The following is a 21,645-nucleotide window of genomic DNA, read 5'->3' on the forward strand; positions in this document are numbered from 1 at the left end:
TTTTTTAATTTTTGTCCAGATAATGGCAAGTGGCAATATGAAAAAAAAAGGCTTTGATATTTCCAAGAGAAGCTGGTGTTATGTAGTGCAGGGTATTATTGTTTGTATTAATCTTTAATTTAAATTAAACTTTAGATTATAAACAACTTTGTGTAAAAGTAATTGTGTGTTTCATATTTGAGCCTGAATAATGTTTGCATTTTATATTTATTTTGATTTTTTTCTAAACGATTAATAAGATAGATCCAATTTTCAAACCCAGATGCATAAAGGTAAGCTCCTAAATCAATATTTCAATTCCTAAATAAAAATGGAATAATCTTCTATAGGGCTGAGCACCTTGAACTTCCCTGGACTTCAGTGGGATTTGTGGGTTCTCAGCAACCTTGAAAATAAGGCCACTTTTAAGCCCCAATTCAGCTTGGTACGTAAGTATTTGCCTAATTTTCATCATTGATTTCATGTGCCTAAGAACCTTCGTGAAGTGGGGCCGTAGTTAGGAGCCTAAGAGTAGATTTAGGCAACTAACTTTAGGCACCCAGATTTGAAAATTTTGGTTTGGGTGTACCATTAAAATAAAATACTTTAATTAGACCCTGTAACTGTCTTGTTCTTTCAGAAAATTAGTTCTGTAGCCCTTTAAATGACTTACAAAACTACCAGCTTAATGAAAACAGCAAATTATGAATATTTGCAATCCAAATTATTGCTTTCTTTTTATGCAGATATTGAATTATAAATCTAAATAGATTATTAACTAGAAACAGTCTTTTAAAAATAAAGGTACTTAGAACTCTTGTACCATCGAGCGTTTGCGTTAGTGGCTAAAATGGATAAAGAATGAATTTATCAAAAGCTCCCAAGTGACTTTCAATGAGACTTAAGTGTCTAAGTGACTACGTCTCTTTTGAAAATGGGACTTAAGCACTCTTGAAAATCCCACTATAGAAGCCTAACTTCTAGTGATTTCAGTGGGAGTTAGGTACGTAGACACCTTTAAAGATCTGGTCCCAAGTCACTTAGACCCAAATACCTTTGAGGATCTACGTGCTTAACTCCCATTGAAATCAACAGAAGTTAAGCACCTAAATACCTTTGAGGATCTGGGCCCTATGCATGCTTGAAAATTTTTCCCCAAATCTCAAAAATGGATGTTCATTAATGATGCTGAAAACCCACCATGGTGAATTTTTGCACACATTTCTTCCCCAAATGTAAATGAGATACATTTATTTAATTTAATGAAAAATGCAAGTGAACCCAACCTAATTAAATTCTTGCTATATTTTCTGTTACTCTATATAGTATTGAAATTATCACAAAGAGACCTTTCCATGTGTGTCAAGAAAAGATGATACTCTTTATAGTACATATTTCTAACCTTTATATGTACAGTCCAATAGAAGGATGCTAGATTTGCATTTTGTAACTGAAAACACCACATTCATACATAGATATGATAACACACCAGAAGAACATTGAATAAGTATGCACAACAATAGAAGCCTTGAAGCATGCTCACCTTAAAATGAGATTTACTATTGTTAGTATTAATTATGAATGTTGAGGTAAGAGTTCGTTACTTTTTAGCCTGCTTATGATCCTGATCTAACAACAGACTATGGATGTGCATAACTTGAAGTATTTAAATACTCCCACTGACTTCAATGGTACTACTCACATGCTTAAAAATTAGCACATCCTTAAATGCTTTGCTGGATCAGGGCCTAAATCAGTACCATTGGGTCAATCCAGCAAGTCCTCCATATGCAGAACTCATATTGAAGTCAGTGGGAGTTTCATCCACTGAGGGTAAATAAAAAGTGTAATACAGAAGAGTGCTGATAAGAGAACTTTATTTCCTGGCCCTAGTCACCTGACATGGGAGAAGATTACAAAAGGAGAAAAAAATCCTGCCACAGGACAAGGGTCTGTATCCACTGGAGAACTGGCTATTGTTACACCGAGGGCTTGAATGCCTGGGCCCAACATGACATACAGCAGTAACACATTCACATTTATTAAGGTTAATACTGACCCTTTAGAAATATAGGCACTCTACATGATGAGGCCATTAGACAATGGGTGTAAAATCAATATGGCACATATCAATGGATTAAAAACTGGCAGGTCTGAAATTGTAATTGTAAATGGTTAATTCCCACAAGCAGGTGTATTTCTACTAGTCATACAGCTAGGAACAAAGAATGCAGGCCGCACTTGCAGGGTGGAGGACTATCTTGGGAAGCAGTGACTCTGAAAAAGACTTGATACTCAGCTGACCATAAACTGCCACTGCGGTATTGTGGCCAAAAGGGCTAATGCAATCTTTGGCTGTATCAACAGGGGAATATCAACTAGAAGTAGAGAGGCATGGGCAACACGTATAATAGGCCAGGGGAGGCTCTGCCTCCCCTAGAGCAGCCACTGCAATGGGACCCCGGTTGCAGGTTTGGCAGGGGAAATTTTTGCTTTTTATTATGCCCCATGCAGGTTCCAGGGCAGCTGAGAAGGCCGTATGTGCTATTCAGCTTCCTGGGTTCATTAGTAATCTCCCTAAGGGGCCAGGGGGTCTTGTGGCTACAGCCTTGGGGAAACAGGGGGGCTCGGGCCACGGGGGGGTGGAGGAGGGGGAAGGGGTTCCGGCCATGGGGAAGGGGCAGGGGGTCTCAGGGCTCCAGCCACAGAGGGGGCAGGGGGACTCGGGCTGCGTGGGGGGAGGAGGTCTCGGGGCCCAGGCTGCAGGGGATGGCGAAGGGACGGAGCCGGCGGCTAGCCTCCCTGAAATGGGGCTCTACCCGCCACCCATGTAGAGAGGTTATATTACCTCTGTATTTGGCACTGGTATGACTACTACTGTAATATTGTATCTAGTTCCTGTGTCCATAATTCAAGAAGGTTTGGATTATGGTTGCAGAATTAGGTACTTTCTTTAACTTGAATAATGTATATGATAGTTCCGTTGCACTTGGGAAATATCTATTTTGAGATCCACTGCCCAAATATTTTAATGCAGAGCTGTGAATTCAAAATAATAATCAACTATGGTAAATTCATTTAGGGTGTTAGTACCCTATCCTGCAATCCTGGCTGAGACAAAAAATAAAAATAAGTCAGACAAATTCTGCCCTTACTTTCACCCATGCAAACACACTGACGTTACTTGAACTGCAAAAATTGGATAATTGATTTCTGTGAGTGAGTTTTACCCAAGAAAGAACAAGATCAAGTCCCTAATGCAAATTAAGAAGATATTTATGATGTGATTCATTTTGAATTGGTAATTGGCTTATCTGCTGATTTTTATTTATGTATTGGGAATGACAATCACCGTTACCACTCCCATGCTGTTATACTCCTCCTAAAAGTCTTGTAACAAGGGTATTGTATGTTTGGGTTTTCCTTGAACATTTTATTGCTTCTCTTCACAATGTCTTTTGTATTGATTTCTATAACAGGTGGCTGTCATAACAACTGATTGCATTAATTATAGAATAGTTTACATTTATGTAGTGCATTTCATCCTCACGGGAATTCCAAAGCATTTCACAAACTATTGGTATCACTGTACATGAGAATTACATTAAAAGTTACAAAAGTTTGAACTCCCATTAATTGGAATGTATTTAAACTCTCCCTGTAACCTTTCAAAAAGGAGGTAGGGTGAGGCAACTTGGGGACTAACTTGCTGTTTTCCTGAAAAAAATCATTAAAGTAACATTGTTTTGACAAACTCGAATTGTTGGGAAAACTAATTGGTTGTTTCTCAGCAAAGAGACAAGATGGGTGAATTAATACCTTCTATTGGACCAGCATCTATTATTGAGAGACAAGCTTTCGAGTTTACACAGAGCAAAGACTCAATCCTGCAGGATGCTGAGCTTTCTCAGTTCTCTACAGAAGGAGAATGCTCAGCACCTCAGAGAATTAAACCCTTGGATTCTGGAGAACTCATTAAGGTTTTTCATAGTACCTTGAACATTAAGAGCTGAAGCATATTTAAAAATAAATCAATCAATATACTGTAGTCAGAGAAAATAGCACTTGTGTTAGTGAATGCAAACACTGATGCTTTGTGCTGTGTTCCTTTCTCTCGCATCATACAATAGGCAGATTTATATCAAGTGTATATATTTATTTTTTAATGAAACTCCCTAGCTAATAATTTTCACTGTGATGTACTTTGATGATAGTACAATATTGTGCTACCTGGGGAAGAAGAACTGCATTTCACAGTCTATTCATTCTCTCTCTTCTTGGAAGGCTCCAGGAACAGAGTACAAAATACCATAAAATGTATCACAACCCTTTGGAACAACAAGGACCGAATAACTCAACAAAAGAAGATCCTTTGATGTGTGATTGTGAGTGGTAGAACATATTAACCATCAAAACGAGCTAACAGTAGTGTCCCAACAATAACACTAGAGAAGTTGAAACGCTACAAATACCGTGCAATAAAATGTCTCATTAAATAAACTATAACACAACCTACTTAGCTGGGTAAACTGCAGCTACCCCTAATTATGCCCAGATCAACAAATAGTGTCACCAATAATTAATTAGTGTCTCACTATCCCTGATGATTCCCCTCGCCCCCCCTCCAAACACCCATGATTCTAATATATCAGATTCTTCCTGAGGGATAATATAGTACCCCAGCTCAAATTTTCCAGACAGGCTTAAAAACCTTAGGGCCAAATCATCTCCTCCCACATTAAAATTCACATGAAGTGCCTTTCGGGGAGGAAATCTACACAAATGTTCCCTCATAGAGATTTTCCCCCACCCATGATCCCATTGGAGGGTTTTCTCCCTGCCTGTGGAAAAGGATTTTGGGCCCATTGCCAAACCTGGATGATCCCAGGAGATAGCCATCCATGCTGAGGTTCTGTGTTTCCTCAATGGCTGTGTCCTCCAGGGAGCTTCTTGCTCTCTGGCAGCACAGCCTCAATTGGTATCATCTGTGAATTTCAGTAATGTTCACTCTGCCCTTAATAAAGATGCTAAATGAAACTGGGCCTTACACTGATTCCTGCAATTCCTCCTTAAAAGTCTCTCTTCCACCTCAATATACTGTCATTTCGTTTTACCCTTTGTTTACAGTCCTACTATGGCAATATTTGAATTCAAATCAGTTTGACAATTTTGAATAATATTTCAGAAGATGCAATCAAGTGTTTTACAAAAATTCAAACATAGAACATATGATGCATTCCTGTTATCCACCAAGGCCCCAGTCCTGCAGCCTTTTTTCATACAGGCAGGGCTTATGTGAGCGGTTCTGATGATTATTATCACCTTGATGGAAATCCATAGGTCAGCAAGGGACTATGCATTGGAGAGCAACTGGTCCCTGCTCCACTTCTGTATCACTCCCCCTGCCTCTTCAAGCCCAGCAAAACTCAGAGTTTTCTCCAGGGTCCCAAAGGAATGTTCCATAGAGCTGCAGCTCTCTCACATATTCTCTCAGTACTTCAACTCCTGCTAGGGCGGGTGGGGGAGAGAGAGAGATCTACTGATTTTCACTCCCTTCTGCTTATGAGAACAGAGGAGGCAATCTATTGAGACTATTATGAACAAAATTAAATCATAGCACCTTATCACTAAAACCCTGCTGACCCCCTCCTACTGGAGAGTGCTGACCATTTGCAACTCACTTTGAAGTCAGGGGGAGAGAGGAGGCTAGTAAATATTTACCAGTATGTGCTTGCCCCTTGTGTTTTTGAGTTCTAAGGACTGCTCCTTCTAGCAGAGGTTCCCCCCCCCCCCAAAAAAATCAATAATTCTGACCAAAAAGTATATCAAAACATGTGTTGGACATCTTTAGGGAAATTGTGAATCCCAAAACTGAGAATATTATCACATTTCCACTCCACTGATCCTCCATCATTGACACAGGAATCTCAGTTTTCCAACTTGGGCACTCCCATAAGAGCGCCAAACCCTGCATTTAGACTCCCCAAAATAAGAATTTGCGGTCGGTGTGTAACAGGTTCACCAACCACAACAGCACCTTCTCCAGGCCTGGTTGGGCATAGCAGCTTTCTTCCCATATGCCACCCCCATCAACGGTCACTCTGTTGCTGCAGTGGTCTCATCCCAGAATTCAGTGTTCCCTCCCCACAACTCAGCCCTCCAACTCGGTCACTATGTGGTCCCCCCACGCTTCCAGGGTATCCAAATCTCCCCAGACCAACTGTCTGGATGGCACCTCCAACAGTCCCGTGCCACTTCCCAGTGGCTGATAGGGGAATCCAGGTTTTCCCTTTGTGTTCCAGTCCAAGGACCCTATAACCAACAGGCAAGGTCTACACAGTCCCCCTCATTTTTGCTGTTTTCCTGGGCTTCTTTCTACCCTGTCTTCTCTGGTCCTTATTCTTTAAAACTTCTCTGGGGTTGAGGCCTCTTCCCAGGCTAGGATCCCAGGGCTTATTCTCCCCGTGTAGATTGTTGTTGTTGCTTCCATCTCTGTCGTCATCATCGTTGTCGTCTTCTTCTCCCCCCAGCAAGTGACTCCAGGTTCTCCCCCTCCTACTACTAACTTCCTCTCATTATATTCCTTACATAGCTTCTCCCCCAGATGGGCTTCATCAGCAATTAGTATTTCTTCAAGTGCTTGCACATGTCCATTTCACTGTAGGCACGTGCACGCCCTGAGCAGAGTTGCCAGAAATTTTTCCCTCAATGATACCCATCAGGGCAGCTCGGGCACCCTGTGGTGCCACAAGCACATAGCACTGGTATAAAGGGCCCAGCCAACCCCGTGCTCTTCTTTCCAGTTCCTTCTTTCCAGCCAATCACCGATGTAGAGGGGTAAGAGGGCAAGTCTTGGAATAGACATGAGCAACACATCTCGAAGAACAACAATTATGGAAAGGTTAGTAACTTTTTTTTATAAATCCCAGGGCCTCCCTTCAGGTGCAACTCTGAAGGTTAATTGGCCTCTTCTGGGCCATTTTAACGCCTTTAGAGCTGGTGTGGAGTGAAAACCCCATTAAAAGGTGCATAAATAATTATTTTCTGGACTTAAATGTTAATTTAAATACCCAAATTAAGGGTTTGGATGTTGCTGTTTGAAAACTGGGCCCACAAGCTCATTACAATTTTTTTAATGTTTTGCCATTCAGCTTAGAGAAACCAATGTTTTCTCACTCTACTTAAGGAGATATATGTTGTAAGCTCTTTGGGGGCAGAGACTGTATCCTTGAATGTTTTACAATGCAGCCCTTTAGTGCTACCATATGTAAATATGAAATAAGGATTGTTCGATCACAATTTTATAACAGACCTGGAATCAATAACTCTGAAAAAGAAAAACAATGAACATTCTACCATAAGAGAACTCCATGCGATTTGAAGTGCCTACATTGTATCTTACTCCATCTTGTTCTTTACTTTTGCTTTTGATGCTTTTCCCTTGTGGTGTTTTATACACCAGATTTTTTTTTTTTAATAAAAACATATGACAAAAAGTATTTTGCTTTTTTTGGTGTGTGCAATTCTGAGTACTGTTAAGTGTCACCAAAATACTATATATTGTTTGTTTCAAATGACAGAAAGAAAGAAAGGTGTCCAGGTAGAGTAGCTTCTCCAAAAAAATCTACATAAAATGCCCCTAATCTTGGAATATATCACAAAATAAGCAGGGTAGGAAATGGAGGTACATGTAAAACATATTGCAGAAATAGGGTTGCCAACTTTCTAATCTCACAAAACCGAACACCTTGCCCCTGCCCTTTCTCCGCCCCTTTTCTAAGGACCCACCCCTTGCTCACTCCATCCCCCTTCCTTCCATTGCTCGCTCTCCCCCACCCTCACTCACTTTCACCGGGCTGGGCCAGGGGGTTGGGGTTGAGAGGGGGTGTGGGCTCCAGCTGGGGGTTGAAGCTCTGGGATGGGGCCAGAAATGAGGGGGTTAGGGAGCAGGAGGGGGCTCTGGGCTGGGACTGAGGAGTTTGGGGTGCAGGAGGGGGCTGAGAGCTGGGCAGGAGGCTGGGGTGCGGATGGGGGTTCAGGGTGCGGGCTCCGACTGGGCAGCGCTTACCTCAGGCAGCTCCCGGTTGGTGGCAAAGTGGGGCTAAAGCACACTCTCTGCCTGCCCTGGCTCCGTGTGGCTCTCGGAAGCGGCCAGCATATCCAGCTCCTAGGCACAGGGGCAGCCAGGGGTCTCCGTGTGCTGCCCCCGCACCTGCAGGCACCACCCCTGCAGCTCCCATTGGCCGCAAATGCCAGACAGTGGGAGCTGCAGAGACAGCTTGGGGTGGAGGCAGTACACGGAGCCTCCCTGGCCACCTCTGCACTTAGGGGCTGCAAGGACATGCTGGCTACTTCCGGGAGCCATGTGAAACCAGAGCAGGCAGAGACCGTGCTTTAGCCCCATTGCGCCGCCAACTGGACTTTTAATGGCCCAGGCAGTGGTGCTGACTGGAGCTGCCAGGGTCCCTTTTCAACCAGGCATTCCAGTTGCAAACTGGATGTCTGGCAACCCTATGCAGAAATAGTGTGGTGTTCATTCGTAATTCTGGAATTTTAATTTCCATGTCATAACATTGTTTCATCCAAATTACTACAGTTTTTCTTGTGAAGAAACTTATTAATCCTCTTTAGTCTAACATGGAAGAAAAGCTAAAAGTTTGAATTTAACTTATAATGGATAATGAATTTTAAGCTTGAAATGATTAGTTTGTTTATTGGTAGGTACATATTTTTATTGAACAGCTCGAAGCCAATAAGAATGATAATAGAAACAAGATGGTTCTCCTTAGACTACTGAAATATCAAGTGTATATAATCACATTTGGGGAAAATAAATTATTCTTCCATGCTTTGTATGAGCTGCTTACAAGCTTTTCTTCATGCCAAAAATTTATTGAGGGGAGAGGAGGAGGGGGAGGAAACAGATCAGAGACAGTAAAGTCATTAGGAAATGATGGAATATGTTACTAAATGTCAACAAATGTGTTCCTCTCCCCACTTTGCTTGAGGAAGAGGAAACATATCCATTAGTAAGTCTTGAAAATGTACAGTGGTTTGTATAACTAGCTTAGTTTTTATACTTGAAAAAAAGCATACTCTATACATTAAACATTACATATCTATATACACATAAGGCAACTTTGTTTCCATTTTTTTTTATTTTACTGAATATATATTGAGTCTTTCCTTAATGAACATACCTGCATGTCAGTGGAGGAATGTTAGTTAAGACATTTGTATGCAGTGTTGTTGTAGCTGTGTTGGTCCCAGGATATTAGAGAGACAAGTTGGGTGAGGTAATAACTTTTATTGGACCAACTTCTGTTGGTGAGAGAGACAAGCTTTCAAGCCTACACAGAGCTCTTCTTCAGGTCTGGAAAATGTACTCGGTGTCACAACTAAATACAAGGTGGAACAGACTGTATAGCATAAATAGTTAGCACATATTTTAAAGGACCATTCAAAGTGAAGTGGTTCATTAACATCTCTCCCAGAAGCCCGACCAGTGTAAATGTATTACCCAGTCTACCCCTCCCTCAGTGTGGAGAGGACAATGCACCAGCCCATGTTCCTGAGCAGATTTCCTTTTGCACTTCAAACAACACACTGTTTTAGGTTAAGAAAAAAACAGATATATTAACTACAGAAAGATAGATTTAAGTGATTATAAGTAATAAGTGTACAGATCAAAGTTGGTTATCTAAGAAATAAAACAAATTTGCAATACAAGCAGATCACAGATCTTCCATACACAGGCTAGAAGTCCCTTCAGCCTGGGACCATCTTCCCAGTTCAGTCTTTGTTCCTGAGGTATTTCCAGGTGTTTGGGGGTAGTGAGGCCAAGTGATGATGTCACTTTCCTTTTTATAGCTTCTGCCATGTGGCGGGAACTTCCTTGTCCCAAAGAAAGCCCCCAATACAGCTAGTGGAAAAGTATAGGCACAAGATGGAATCCAGTGTCACATGAGCTCGTCACATGCTCTTGCATGCTTTGATGAGTCATAGAAGGTGCCATTACCCATATTCTGTCTAGAACATTCACAGGAAAGTCCAACAGGTGGTGATAAGCTTTGTCCATGGCCCATTATGTTCATTTTTGCCAGCCCAGAGAACCCCGAGGGGGCAACAGGGTTCGTTGCCCGGTGTGCGTTGCACCAATAGACACACCAGGGTGGAGAAGCAAACCAAGTTTATTCGAGATCTCGAAAAGGCACTCAGGAGACCAGCATGTCTCAAATCATAAGCGCAGCAAATACAAGCAAGTTTTCCCTTTTATATTCCAAGCTGTTTTCAGTAAGCCTTTTGTTCTGGTTTCTTCCTACCCCTCCCTCCCCGACAACAGTTACAGCAGGCAGTACATTAGAAAAGTTCCCGTTCGCATGCTTATCTTCGACCTTGCAAGCTCTACGCACTAGGCCTTTCCCTCCCCCTTTTCCCCCGCATTATCACTACTTTTTCTGTTAGTGCGAGCAAAACTGCAGCTGTCTGCTAGAAAAAGCTGACCATTACATATTCTGCTTCAGCTTTAAGCTGTGAGCATGTAGGGAGGTTACAGTTCACAAGATGGAGTTACTGTGGCTCACTTAGACCCAGAGCAGGGAGTTTCATCGGCACTTACAGCTTTCCACTTCCCCAAGTTACCTGGTAGCTATGCCTAGTGACGTCAACACATTGATGGGTCATCAACTTGAATAGTTCATTCACAGTGTGCTGGCAAGACTGGATGTAAACTACCTTGTGGGAGTTACCACAGGAATAAACATGTAAAATACAGGTACTTAGTCAATATTTATAACTGCAGATACAAAAATGATACATGCATACAAATAGGATAATCATATTCACCAAAGCATAACTTTTCCATTGACATTTCACATAATACTTTGTATAAGATACATCATAATTATATCACCGTGCTAATGAGGGGGGTGTCAGGTGTTGCTCTGGGGTACACAGCATCCAATTAGTGGGTTATAGATTGTTGTAATAAGACATAAATCCAGTGTCTCTATTCAGTCCATGATTTTAGTGTCTAGCAAAGTTATGAATTTAAGCTTCCAGCCTTGTCTTTTGAAGGTATTTTTCAGGTTTCCATTGAGGATGGGGACGGAAAGGTCAGATATAGAATGATCACATTGTGAAAAGTGATTGCCCATGGGTGACATGGTGTTTTTGTCTTTAATAATTTTTCTGTGTGAATTCATTTGAGAGCATAGTGATTGTCTGGTTTCCCCCACATCTTTGGTGATGGTGCATTTAGAGCAGTGGATGAGGTACACCACATGTTGTGATAGGCATGTGTAGGACTCATGGATTTTTAAAAAGTGTGTGGTGGAGGCTGTTGATCATTGTAGCAGTGGATGTATGTCTACGGGTTTTGCATCTGTTGTTCTGGCAGGGCCTGGTGCTATTTTGAGTTCATGTGTCCTGGCTTGTGAGGAGCTTGCTTCTGATGATAAGTTTGGCAAGGCTTGGGAGGGTGTTTGAAGGCCAGAAGAAGGGTTTTGGGAAAGATTTCTTTCAGGATGTGGTCCCCATCAAATATAGACTATAATTGCTTGATGATACCCTGTATGGGTTCCTAGTACCCATAGCTGTTCCCATGGTTTGGACAAAGTGTTGTTGAATGTTGAATTTCATCCTCACTGTAACTGCTTATAAACCCAGCTCAGGGTGGGATCATTTTCTTTGTTCTTCCACAAAGTCCCCTTCATTGGACAGTAGGTCTAAGTTGATGGGTGGTGGCTTGTCCCCATGACCGTGGTTGGGCCTAGGCAATGGGTCCTTCACCTGTGAAGATGTTCTTTCTCCTGAATCTTCATCTTCCTTTGAGCCCCCTTCTTCCCAAGGCTTCCTCTCAGCCACTGCAGCCACCTCCCACCTTTTCGGGTCTTCTGGCCTCAGCTCCACTTTCTCCATTGAGGCATCCCGCCACCCTTTGACGTTTCATTGAAGAACTTCCAGTCATGCTCAAGTATGACCAGGTAGGTCAGGTCTTTTGTCACTCTGGCCCTTACCATTTCTGGGTGTTCTTGCATGGTCAGTCATACTTCTCTCATTGGGTAGGGTCATATGTCCTATGGATACACTGGAGATAGATTATGTCCCCAGCTTTATCTCCTGTCTCCACCAACCTCTCCTGGACTAAGGTCTGGCTATAGCCTGAGTCTATCAGCCCTTGTATTGCTACTCCATCCACTTGTATCGGGATGAAGATCTTCCCAGGGCTCCTCTTTCAAGCCCTGTTATTGGCTGTCCGCGTCTGCTCGTAATTAAAGTCCATGAACAGGCAGGCATTTCTGAGGTGTCCTTGCTGGCCACATGCAAAACAGCTCCCGATGCAAGGAGTTGGTTTCTCAGTAGTTTCTCCCAAAGGAGGGAATCCCCTTGGATAGGTTGCTTGGCCATGCCAGGTGAGCCCTTCCTGATCAGTGGATTGTGCATCCAAGTTCCCTCAGTTACCATTGTCGGTGTTTGCATATTGATGCTCCTCTGGGACCCAGGGCACACAGGACCAACTTTCGGTGTTTCAGCCTCTGCCACACAAGGGACATCAGGTACTTCTCTACCAACAATAGTCAATACTGCCTGTGCCAATGTTCCCAGCCAATGTCTCACCACATATTCGTGTCTTCCTGCTGGAAGGATTTGGGTGAATTGTTCTCTATGATCTTTTCTGCCACCTGAACACTGGTATGTCTCTCTGGCTGGAGCCACCACCAGCAGTGTTCCTTCAGGCTCTCAGCAACTGCCCATGGCCATGTGCCAGGGGGAATTTCTCCAGGTGGAACTGTTGTTGGTAGGTTTCTGATGAGTTGTTGAAGGCATCAAAGATGGCTGCTTTGACATGCAAGTAGTCGGGGGCAGTCATTGTGGCGAGACTTCAGTATGCACCCTGGGCCAGTCTGGTCAAGTAAGGGACCAATAGGGTGGGCCACCAGGCCATGATGGCCATCGGCTCAAAAGTGACAAGGAACTCCTTGGGGTTGTCCCTGGGCCCATTTTTGTCAGCTTTACCGGGGTTGGATCAGCATTCTCCCTCCAATGGATAGGCTCAAGGTCACCTTGGATAAGCCACTGTTGTTGCTCCTGCTGTCATGCTGCCATATCCTTAATCATCTGCTGCTGCTGTTGGGCAGTGAGCTGCTGGAGCAGTTGGCTCTGCTGTTGCTGATGCTGCTGTTGGTTTCAAGAAACCATTTTAGCAGTTTCTCGATATCCATCCATAGCTGAGTGTGTGGTTTATTTTTTCTTTCTTTCATCCCGCTATCAGGCCTGGGACACTATTGTGCTCCTGTTTTCTACCAAATGTAATAGGATCCTTGTTTGGCTGCATGGTCTAGTGGTTAGCACCTAGCCAGTATGGGAGCAGTGGTAGCGGAGCCCAGACCTGCCCACTACACTGGGCTCCAACCCAGGGCCCTTGGAGGGTCAATAATGTTTGGCCTCCAAGGGGGCCCTCTGAGTTACCCTCCCTGGGTCCCTTCCTACCACTACTTTCCTTCCTCAGCTTCTGGTCCCAGATAAGGTAAAAGAAACAAAACCATCAGCCCCAATAGGGCTCAGCACATGGTCCTATTCCCTCAGGGAGGCTTCTCTGGCCCCTTTTCCAGGAGCCTTCAGGGTAGGTCTGTCTTCCTTCCCAGCTTCACACTTTTGAGCTGGGTTGCTCCCCTTTCAACCCTGTCTCCAGTTGGAATATGCTCTGCAAGGTTGGAGGGACGGTGCTACCCAGGTCCGGCACATACACAGTAACACACTTAAAACTGCTTTCACTAAACCAAGACATTCCACCGAGAATTATATAGCACCATGGAATATACCACCCAAATATCGCAAGACAACCTGCTTAAATACAGAAGTAAAACTCCCTCTGACCACACACCCTTAGTTGTCACCTACCACCCCTCACTCAAACCCATATGGAGTATCATCAACCAGTTATAACCCATACTTGATGCGGACAGCATGCTGAAAGATATCTTTCCTGAACCCCTCTTCTGGATTTCAAACAAATCTCCAGCCTCTCCACACGCATCCTCAGAAGCAAGCTCCCCACAGTCCAGGATACACCAACTCAAAGTGGCACCAGACCCTGCCAGAACAACAGATGGAAAACCTGCAGATATATCTCCACTGCTACGGTGATCAACACCCCCCACAACACACGTTTCAAAATCCTTGAGTCCTCCATATGCCTATCACAACATGTGGTGTACCTCATCCAGTGCACTAAATGCAGCAACAACTATGTGGGTGAAACCAATACTCTCAAATGAATTCACACAGAAAAATGATAAAAGACAAAAACACCACATCACCTGTGGGTGAGCAGTTTTTATACTCTCTATATCTGACCTCTCCATCCTCATCCTCAAAGGAAACCTGCAAAATACCTTTAAAAGACAAGACTGGGAGCTTAAATTCCTATCTTTGCTAGACACTAAAAATCATGGACTGAATAGAGACACTAGATTTATGGCTCATTAGAACAATCTATAACCTACCAATTTCCCATCCTCCCATGACTGGAGAGGTGTTAACAGGCCACTTCACCTTGAATGGTCCCTTGAAATATGTGAGAGAGAAGGCGGATGAGATAATATCTTTTATTGGACTAACTTCTGTTGGTGGGAGAGACAAGCTTTTGAGCTTACAAGCTTGCCTTTCTCACCAACAGAAGCTGGTCCAATAAAAGATATTACCTTACCCAAATTGTCTCTAATATTTTGGGACTGACATGGCTACAACAACACTGTGTACCTTGAAATAAGGGTTAACTCAGTGGTCCACAAACTATGGGGCGCATCACCCTGGGAGTGTGCAGCAGGGCCTGGGCCAGCCCCCATGGGGGGCAGGGAGGAGCACCACCCAGCCCCGCTCTGTCCCAAGATGCAGCTCCACTCCACCTCCTCCACTCCACCCCCGGCCCAGCTCTGCTCTGATTCCCTCTCTACTCCCAGACCAGCTCTGATCTAGCCCTAGCTCTTCCCCTGTCCCCAGTTCTGCCCCCCAGCTTCACCTTCAGCCCAAGCTCCTATGCTGAGCCAACTATGCAGTAATGGGGGGCAGAGGGAGGGGCACAGACATATTCCATTACTGGTAAGGGAGGTCAGGATGGGAAAAGTTTGGGCACCACTGGGTTAACTGTTTATGCTAAACAATCTGTTCCACCTGGTATTTAACTCTGACAATGTGTACATTTCCCAGATCTGAAGAAGAGCTCTGTGTAAGCTCAAAAGCTTGTCTCCCTCGCCAACAGAAGTTGGTCCAGTGAAATATATTACCTCATCCACTTTGTCTCAGTTGACATTTGGCAGCCTGCAATATTCATGTGTGAGCTTGCTCTGAAGTACTTAGGTATAGAGAGTGCTTACCTTTTACACTGAGCAAATAGAAATCATACCAAATGTAAAATAAATTCATTGTCCTGTATCAGGAAACAGGTGTGATTGTATGTGAAATGCTTTTAAATAATTATGAAAAGCATGTATTTTGCAAAACTAAGTGAAAAGAGATTCATTGTGGATAGTTAAATTAACTATACAGTAGTGTGGTTTATTGTGCATTATTCTGAGATAAAATAGACTGTATTGTGCTATATTTAAATTTAATTTAAATTTAACATTCCAGTACATGTGGGCACATTGTGAAAGAGTAGTTTCTGAAAAATTAATTTCTCACTTCATATGTTATAGCTAGTCAGTAAAGTGCTTGCTTTACAATTCAATGAAGAATCAGGATGGCATCATGAAATATCATGAAAATAAGATATCTTTTCTGTTCCAATTAATATGGAATAAGTATGCGCTATCAGAAGCTTTTAGGATCTGTTCAATTCAATTTCACTCTTTCTTAGACACACCGCCTTCCTCCATTCCCTCTCTTATCATATCCTTGAAAATCTTAGGGCTACCTAGACGCATAACTATGCAGAACAAAACCACAAATGTGTTAATTTGAAATTCCATTTAACTAGCTTTTGCATTTTACCCAACTCTTCTTTGAGGCCAATACTGACTCTTGTCATTACTTTGTTTCAGAATGAAGTGTCATATGATTCATGGAAACAGTAGTAACTATAGATACTTATGGGGCCCCAACTTTGTGGCTTCACAGATGATCATTGTCTGGCTTTAATAAGTCCTTGCTGTTATATATAAACCTCTAAAATTCCCCTTTTAAATTTGGATTGTATTATCAATGGGTTTGAATGCACACTGTGACTCAGACCTTCTGCTGGAATTAGTGAATGTAGGTTTCAACATAGTTTAAATGTCAATTAATTCTGAATAAAAAGCTGGAAAATGTATGAAATCTGCTTTACTAGGGCAGTTCTTTACTATGGCAACATAATAGTAATGCTAGTTACTCTGTTACAGCAAATAGTAGTTCCAACTTCTTCCTTACCAGCCCAAATTGAAGAGTATGCTTTCTCCCATCTCTACCAGTATCTTAAAATGCTACAATAAAAACTCCCAGGGTGAAATCCTAAATTAAAAACTGAACTGAATATTTTTAGTAACCATGAAAGAGAAAGCTAACTGCTGAAAATTTCAAAGTCTGATATAGAGATCTCAAACTGGGGGTGGGCTTCCTTAGGGAGACGCAGAATGTATTCTGAGAAATGTATTCTGTGTACATTTTACCCACAGCAATGAATAACTAGCAAAGGTGATTCCTCCAGACATATCAGGTCCTCAGGTGGTGTCGTGCATTTGACTCTAGATGGCGCTGTGCATTTTGACAGATTACTGTTAAGCTTGCATAGTATTATACAAAGTCGTTGCCATCTGTACATTAATCTGTTTGCTATGATGCGGTGTTCACATTTAATTGTATGCATCAACCACAATCACAGTTTTGCTTTTGCTCTTATTACAATGGATTGTTGTCTCAGTCTGAATGAATGCCTTACTGTTTTTAATATTTAGTGAGACTTTCATGTTGATTTTTTTTAATCGGTATATGTATTTGTGTGGCGGGGGTGGGGGCATAAACTACTACAGACACAAAGAAGGGGGTGTGATCAAATAAGTTTGAGAACCACTGGTCTAATACAAAAAATTCTAAAGCTCTTACACATTAACTTTAAATTATTATGAATAGTTGCTTTTGTAAGTGTGACAGGTTTCCCCCGGGGTGCCACCTGAAACTGGGGTACCACTGAGCCCTCTGACCCACCAGCCTGGGCTCCCTCTCGCACTGTGCTGCTGTGACAAGCTGCAGACCAGCTCCCAATCCTACACTTCCACCAGCATTCACACAGATAGGGACACAGTTAAATACAGCTGCAGTTACATACAGGCGCTCTGACCAGCCATACATGAACCAACAATAGAGAGGCTACAGCCAAAATAACCACCAGCTTCCCAGCCTAGGACCCCAGAGCTGTACTGTTCAGCCCTAGTCAAAACCCCGACCAGTATGAATTTATTATCCCGTTCGGCTCCCCCTCAATGTGGAGAGGAAATGCACAAACCTTTCCCCTACAGCTAAGATTTCCAAGCACTTCATTCCAAACTTACTGGTTTAGATTAAAACATAAAATAAGTTTATTAACTAGAAAAAGATAGATTTTAAGTGATTATAAGTGATAGCAAACAGATCAAAGTAGATTACCTAGTAAACAAAAATGCAAACTAAGTTTAACATACTAGAAGGGTAGGATTTGAATTAACAATCTCTCAGCCTGACTGATGATATAAGCAGCTTGCAGATTCTCAAGGCACAAGCTGCACTTGCTTTGCAGCTTGGGATTCCCACCCCCGTTCCAAGTCCTTTTCTTTTGAAGCTTCTCCTAGGTGTTCAGTTGTGGGGGAGTGAAGAACAACTGATGATATCAGTGCCTGCCTTATATAGCTTTAGCATATGGTAGGAACCCTTTGTCCCAAACTCAGTTTGTGGAAAAACACTGATATCCAAGATGGAGTTCCATGTCATGTGGCCTGGTCACATGCCCTTTTATACCTTGCTGAATCATAGCAGCCATTACTTGTCTTACAGGCTGTCTGGCGCATTCTCAGGAAGGTTTACCAAGTGGGGGATAAGCTTCTCCTAACGCCTATTGTTTTTCTTAATGATCCATTACCTTGAATAGGCCCTTCACAGACGGCTATCTAGACTGGAAGCATTTTGCCTAGTGGGTGTTGCTCACATGAAACTACATTTGAAATACAGATACATAGTCAATATTCATAACGTCAGATAAAAAAATGATACCTGCACACAAATAGGATAATTATATTCCACAAATCATAACTTTTCCAATGACACCTTACATGCCCCATCTTGTACAAAATGCATGCTAATTATGCCATAATCATATCATAATAATATCACTATGAAGAATATGGGGTGCAGTGTCACAGTAGGTATCACATGGTACCTACTGTTATTTGGTTATGTTTGGGTTTGTTAAATAGATTCCTTTTGTTTCACAGTGCTAATTTAGAGCCTTAAATGTAATGATAACTTAGTGGCTATTGTCCTTTATTCACACATACAATCAATGGGCAGTTCCGTGGAGAGCATGGGTAAAGAATATGTACCTCCTAGAGCCAGAAATGAATGCTCAAAATATACTGATCTTTCTTGGATAAGTGCCACATTTTCAGTTTATCAGGCATCCTTTTCACTGAAGGGGTTAACTCTTCCAGACAACTAATGTTCACTGTGCTTCTGCTAGAATACATTCAGTATAAAATATTTATACTGATCTCTTGGAATTAGCATAAAAAAACTAGTTTGTTCAAGAGAATGGTATTAAAGAAGAGTAAAAATGAGAACTGGAAATAAGCTAATATAATCCTTTTTTACAATATGGGCATCAAGGGAAGAACTGAGAAATGTTGTATATCTGACCTTGATTCTAAATCTTTGGTAAGGGGTAAAATAGAACACTTTGGGATGTACAAAATGGTTAGAGATAGTCTCATGGATTTACAAAGGGAAGTTCATAGTTAGAAAACTGGATTTGATAAAAAGGAGACACAGAGCTAAATATTTTCAGAGTGATGATGATGCAGTCCAAAATGTCTCTCAATCTCTCTGCTCACTTCACTTATACATTGAACAGATGGGGTGATAAAATGGAACCCTTTGTAAATCTGCAGGTAAGAGTCCTCAGGGAGCAAAAAAACAACATTATCATTTATGATCTCTATGAAAGAAAAGAGAAACTCACTGAAGGGACACTTCATTAGCACCACCAGATCCTGCCAACAAGTCAATAATATCTGGCGTAAAAAAAACCTGGTGAATTTAATAAAATCAACACAGACATCTTACCGTGGTCCTTTGCCACAAAGAGATAATCAACCAAGACTATCAGTACAGCCTTCATTCCACACCCAGACCTGAAATCAACTATAGGATTCAATAAATCTGTAGAATCCGAGTATGGTTGGAGTTGCCAAGTAGCCTTTTTCTCAATAACTTTTCCTAAGAAAAGGAAGTTTGAGATGGGGTAGTAACTAGCAAGATCATTAATATCTAACCACCATCAACCATTTAAAGTTAGGTGGAACTTTGCCCTTCATAAGAGAGACATTAACAATCCTCCTCCATTAGGAGCCTATAGTTTTTACTGGCCTTAAGCCATCAAGAACGTGGGTCTGTCTAACAAGTCTGAAAGCAAGCAAGCTGGTCAACATGTTCCAAATTTCAAATTTTCAACAATTTTCATTGATGATTTTTGGGTTTTCCAACCAGCTCTAGTGATGGGAAATGCTATTTACCTGGGTCTGAACAGGGAGTTGGACACTGGGGCCTAGGCCACCCAAGAAGAGTTAAACTCCAAACTCTCCTGGACTTATTGGTAGGATTCTCGTAGTTCCACCTCATACACTCCAACTTCCACTTCCTCTGCTTTATGTCACCTTGTAAATGATGACTCCCTAAAAGGATGATGCAGGGAAGAAAGTGTCCTGATGCCACCATGTCAATATTTGAGGACAGACAGTTACAATTGTCCACTGTTGCAGCCTGATGACCTGATGACTTTTGCAGTAAATATCCTGAAGACCATTTCAGAACCATATTGGGTCCATCAATCTCCAATGGTGAGGAAAGGTCTGCACCATTATTAATAGGAGTGGTTAAGAAAATTATGATTATATTAATTAGAAAGAGGGTTTTTATTCAAATATATAAAACATATGCTGGGAAACTCAAAGTTGAAATTAAGAAAGGACTAGAACTAAGGAATTTCAGACACATTCCTTACAGAGAGGGTATTTACTGTGAGGAATGGACTATCAACATTATTATTCATTAATATCCATAGGGCTAAACAAGTTTAAAGATAAGATCACTCTCTCAAAGAACTTACAATAAAAATACATGACAGGGCTTAAATGGGAGGTGGTGGGATGAGTGGGTGTATGAGGGTACAGTTTCCATAACCTTACCCAACATGCCATCTTGTATTTTAGAATCAACTCTTTCCTTTCATCATAATACATTTTAAAAGGAAGTCTCTACCACTTCAAAAAGAAGAACAGGAGTACTTGTGGCACCTTAGAGACTAACAAATTTATTAGAGCATAAGCTTTCGTGGACTACAGCCCACTTCTTCGGATGCATATAGAATGGAACATATATTGAGGAGATATATATACATACATACAGAGAGCATAAACAGGTGGGAGTTGTCTTACCAACTCTGAGAGGCCAATTAATTAAGAGAAAAAAAACTTTTGAAGTGATAATCAAGCTAGCCCAGTACAGACAGTTAAGAAGTGTGAGAATACTTACAAGGGGAGATAGATTCAATGTTTGTAATGGCTCAGCCATTCCCAGTCCTTATTCAAACCGGAGTTGATTGTGTCTAGTTTGCATATCAATTCTAGCTCAGCAGTCTCTCGTTGGAGTCTGTTTTTGAAGTTTTTCTGTTGTAATTGAATCTATCTCCCCTTGTAAGTATTCTCACACTTCTTAACTGTCTGTACTGGGCTAGCTTGATTATCACTTCAAAAGTTTTTTTTCTCTTAATTAATTCTCCCACCTGTTTATGCTCTCTGTATGTGTGTATATATATCTCCTCAATATATGTTCCATTCTATATGCATCCGAAGAAGTGGGCTGTAGTCCACGAAAGCTTATGCTCTAATAAATTTGTTAGTCTCTAAGGTGCCACAAGTACTCCTGTTCTTCTTTTTGCGGATACAGACTAACACGGCTGCTACTCTGAAATCTACCACTTCAGTTTACAAAGAAAACTTTCAAAACACAAACTGAGTGTAGCAATACAGTGATATCTGCATAATCACTCTGAGAGGTGAAAACTATCCCTATTCATCTCAGTTAGGTGTTAATTCAGATGTCAAATTATGAAAATGGAAATGTCAGCATTGTTAACTATTTCATTAGTAATAAAAGAATGTAGGAAAGGAAAGGGAGGATTGCAATCTGTGGAGCATGTCTTATTTAGATGCCATGAGTAGGTGGCACACAGGAGACACTACCACTGTTTTTTTCATCAGTCAAGCAGTGAAGCCTAAGAGTATCGTCAAGTAGGAGGAGCTCAGTAGAACCCATGGGTATATCTGATCCCCAGTGAGGAGAAGTCAAATCCACAAAGGCCACTGGAACACAGCCCAGCATATGTAATCCTAATTTCAGCACTTGCACAATCTACTGTGAGTGCTGTTTCACTTTGGTGTC

At 41.8% G+C, this 21,645-nt stretch overlaps 1 protein-coding gene across 1 annotated transcript in view; it reads right to left on the minus strand.

Moving 5' to 3' along the window:
* GRIP1 (glutamate receptor interacting protein 1) overlaps positions 1–19,381 on the minus strand; it is a 564,775-nt gene extending 545,394 nt beyond the window's left edge. Inside the window, exon 1 of the mRNA XM_065558501.1 lies at positions 19,270–19,381. Coding sequence (XP_065414573.1) covers positions 19,270–19,324 — 55 coding nt within the window. The 5' untranslated portion in view covers positions 19,325–19,381. The remainder of the gene's footprint in view (positions 1–19,269) is intronic.
* Between the last annotated feature and the right edge of the window lie 2,264 nt (positions 19,382–21,645).

The sequence above is a fragment of the Chrysemys picta genome, chromosome 1 (genome assembly GCF_011386835.1).
Source record: "Chrysemys picta bellii isolate R12L10 chromosome 1, ASM1138683v2, whole genome shotgun sequence".
Lineage (NCBI taxonomy): Eukaryota > Metazoa > Chordata > Testudines > Emydidae > Chrysemys > Chrysemys picta.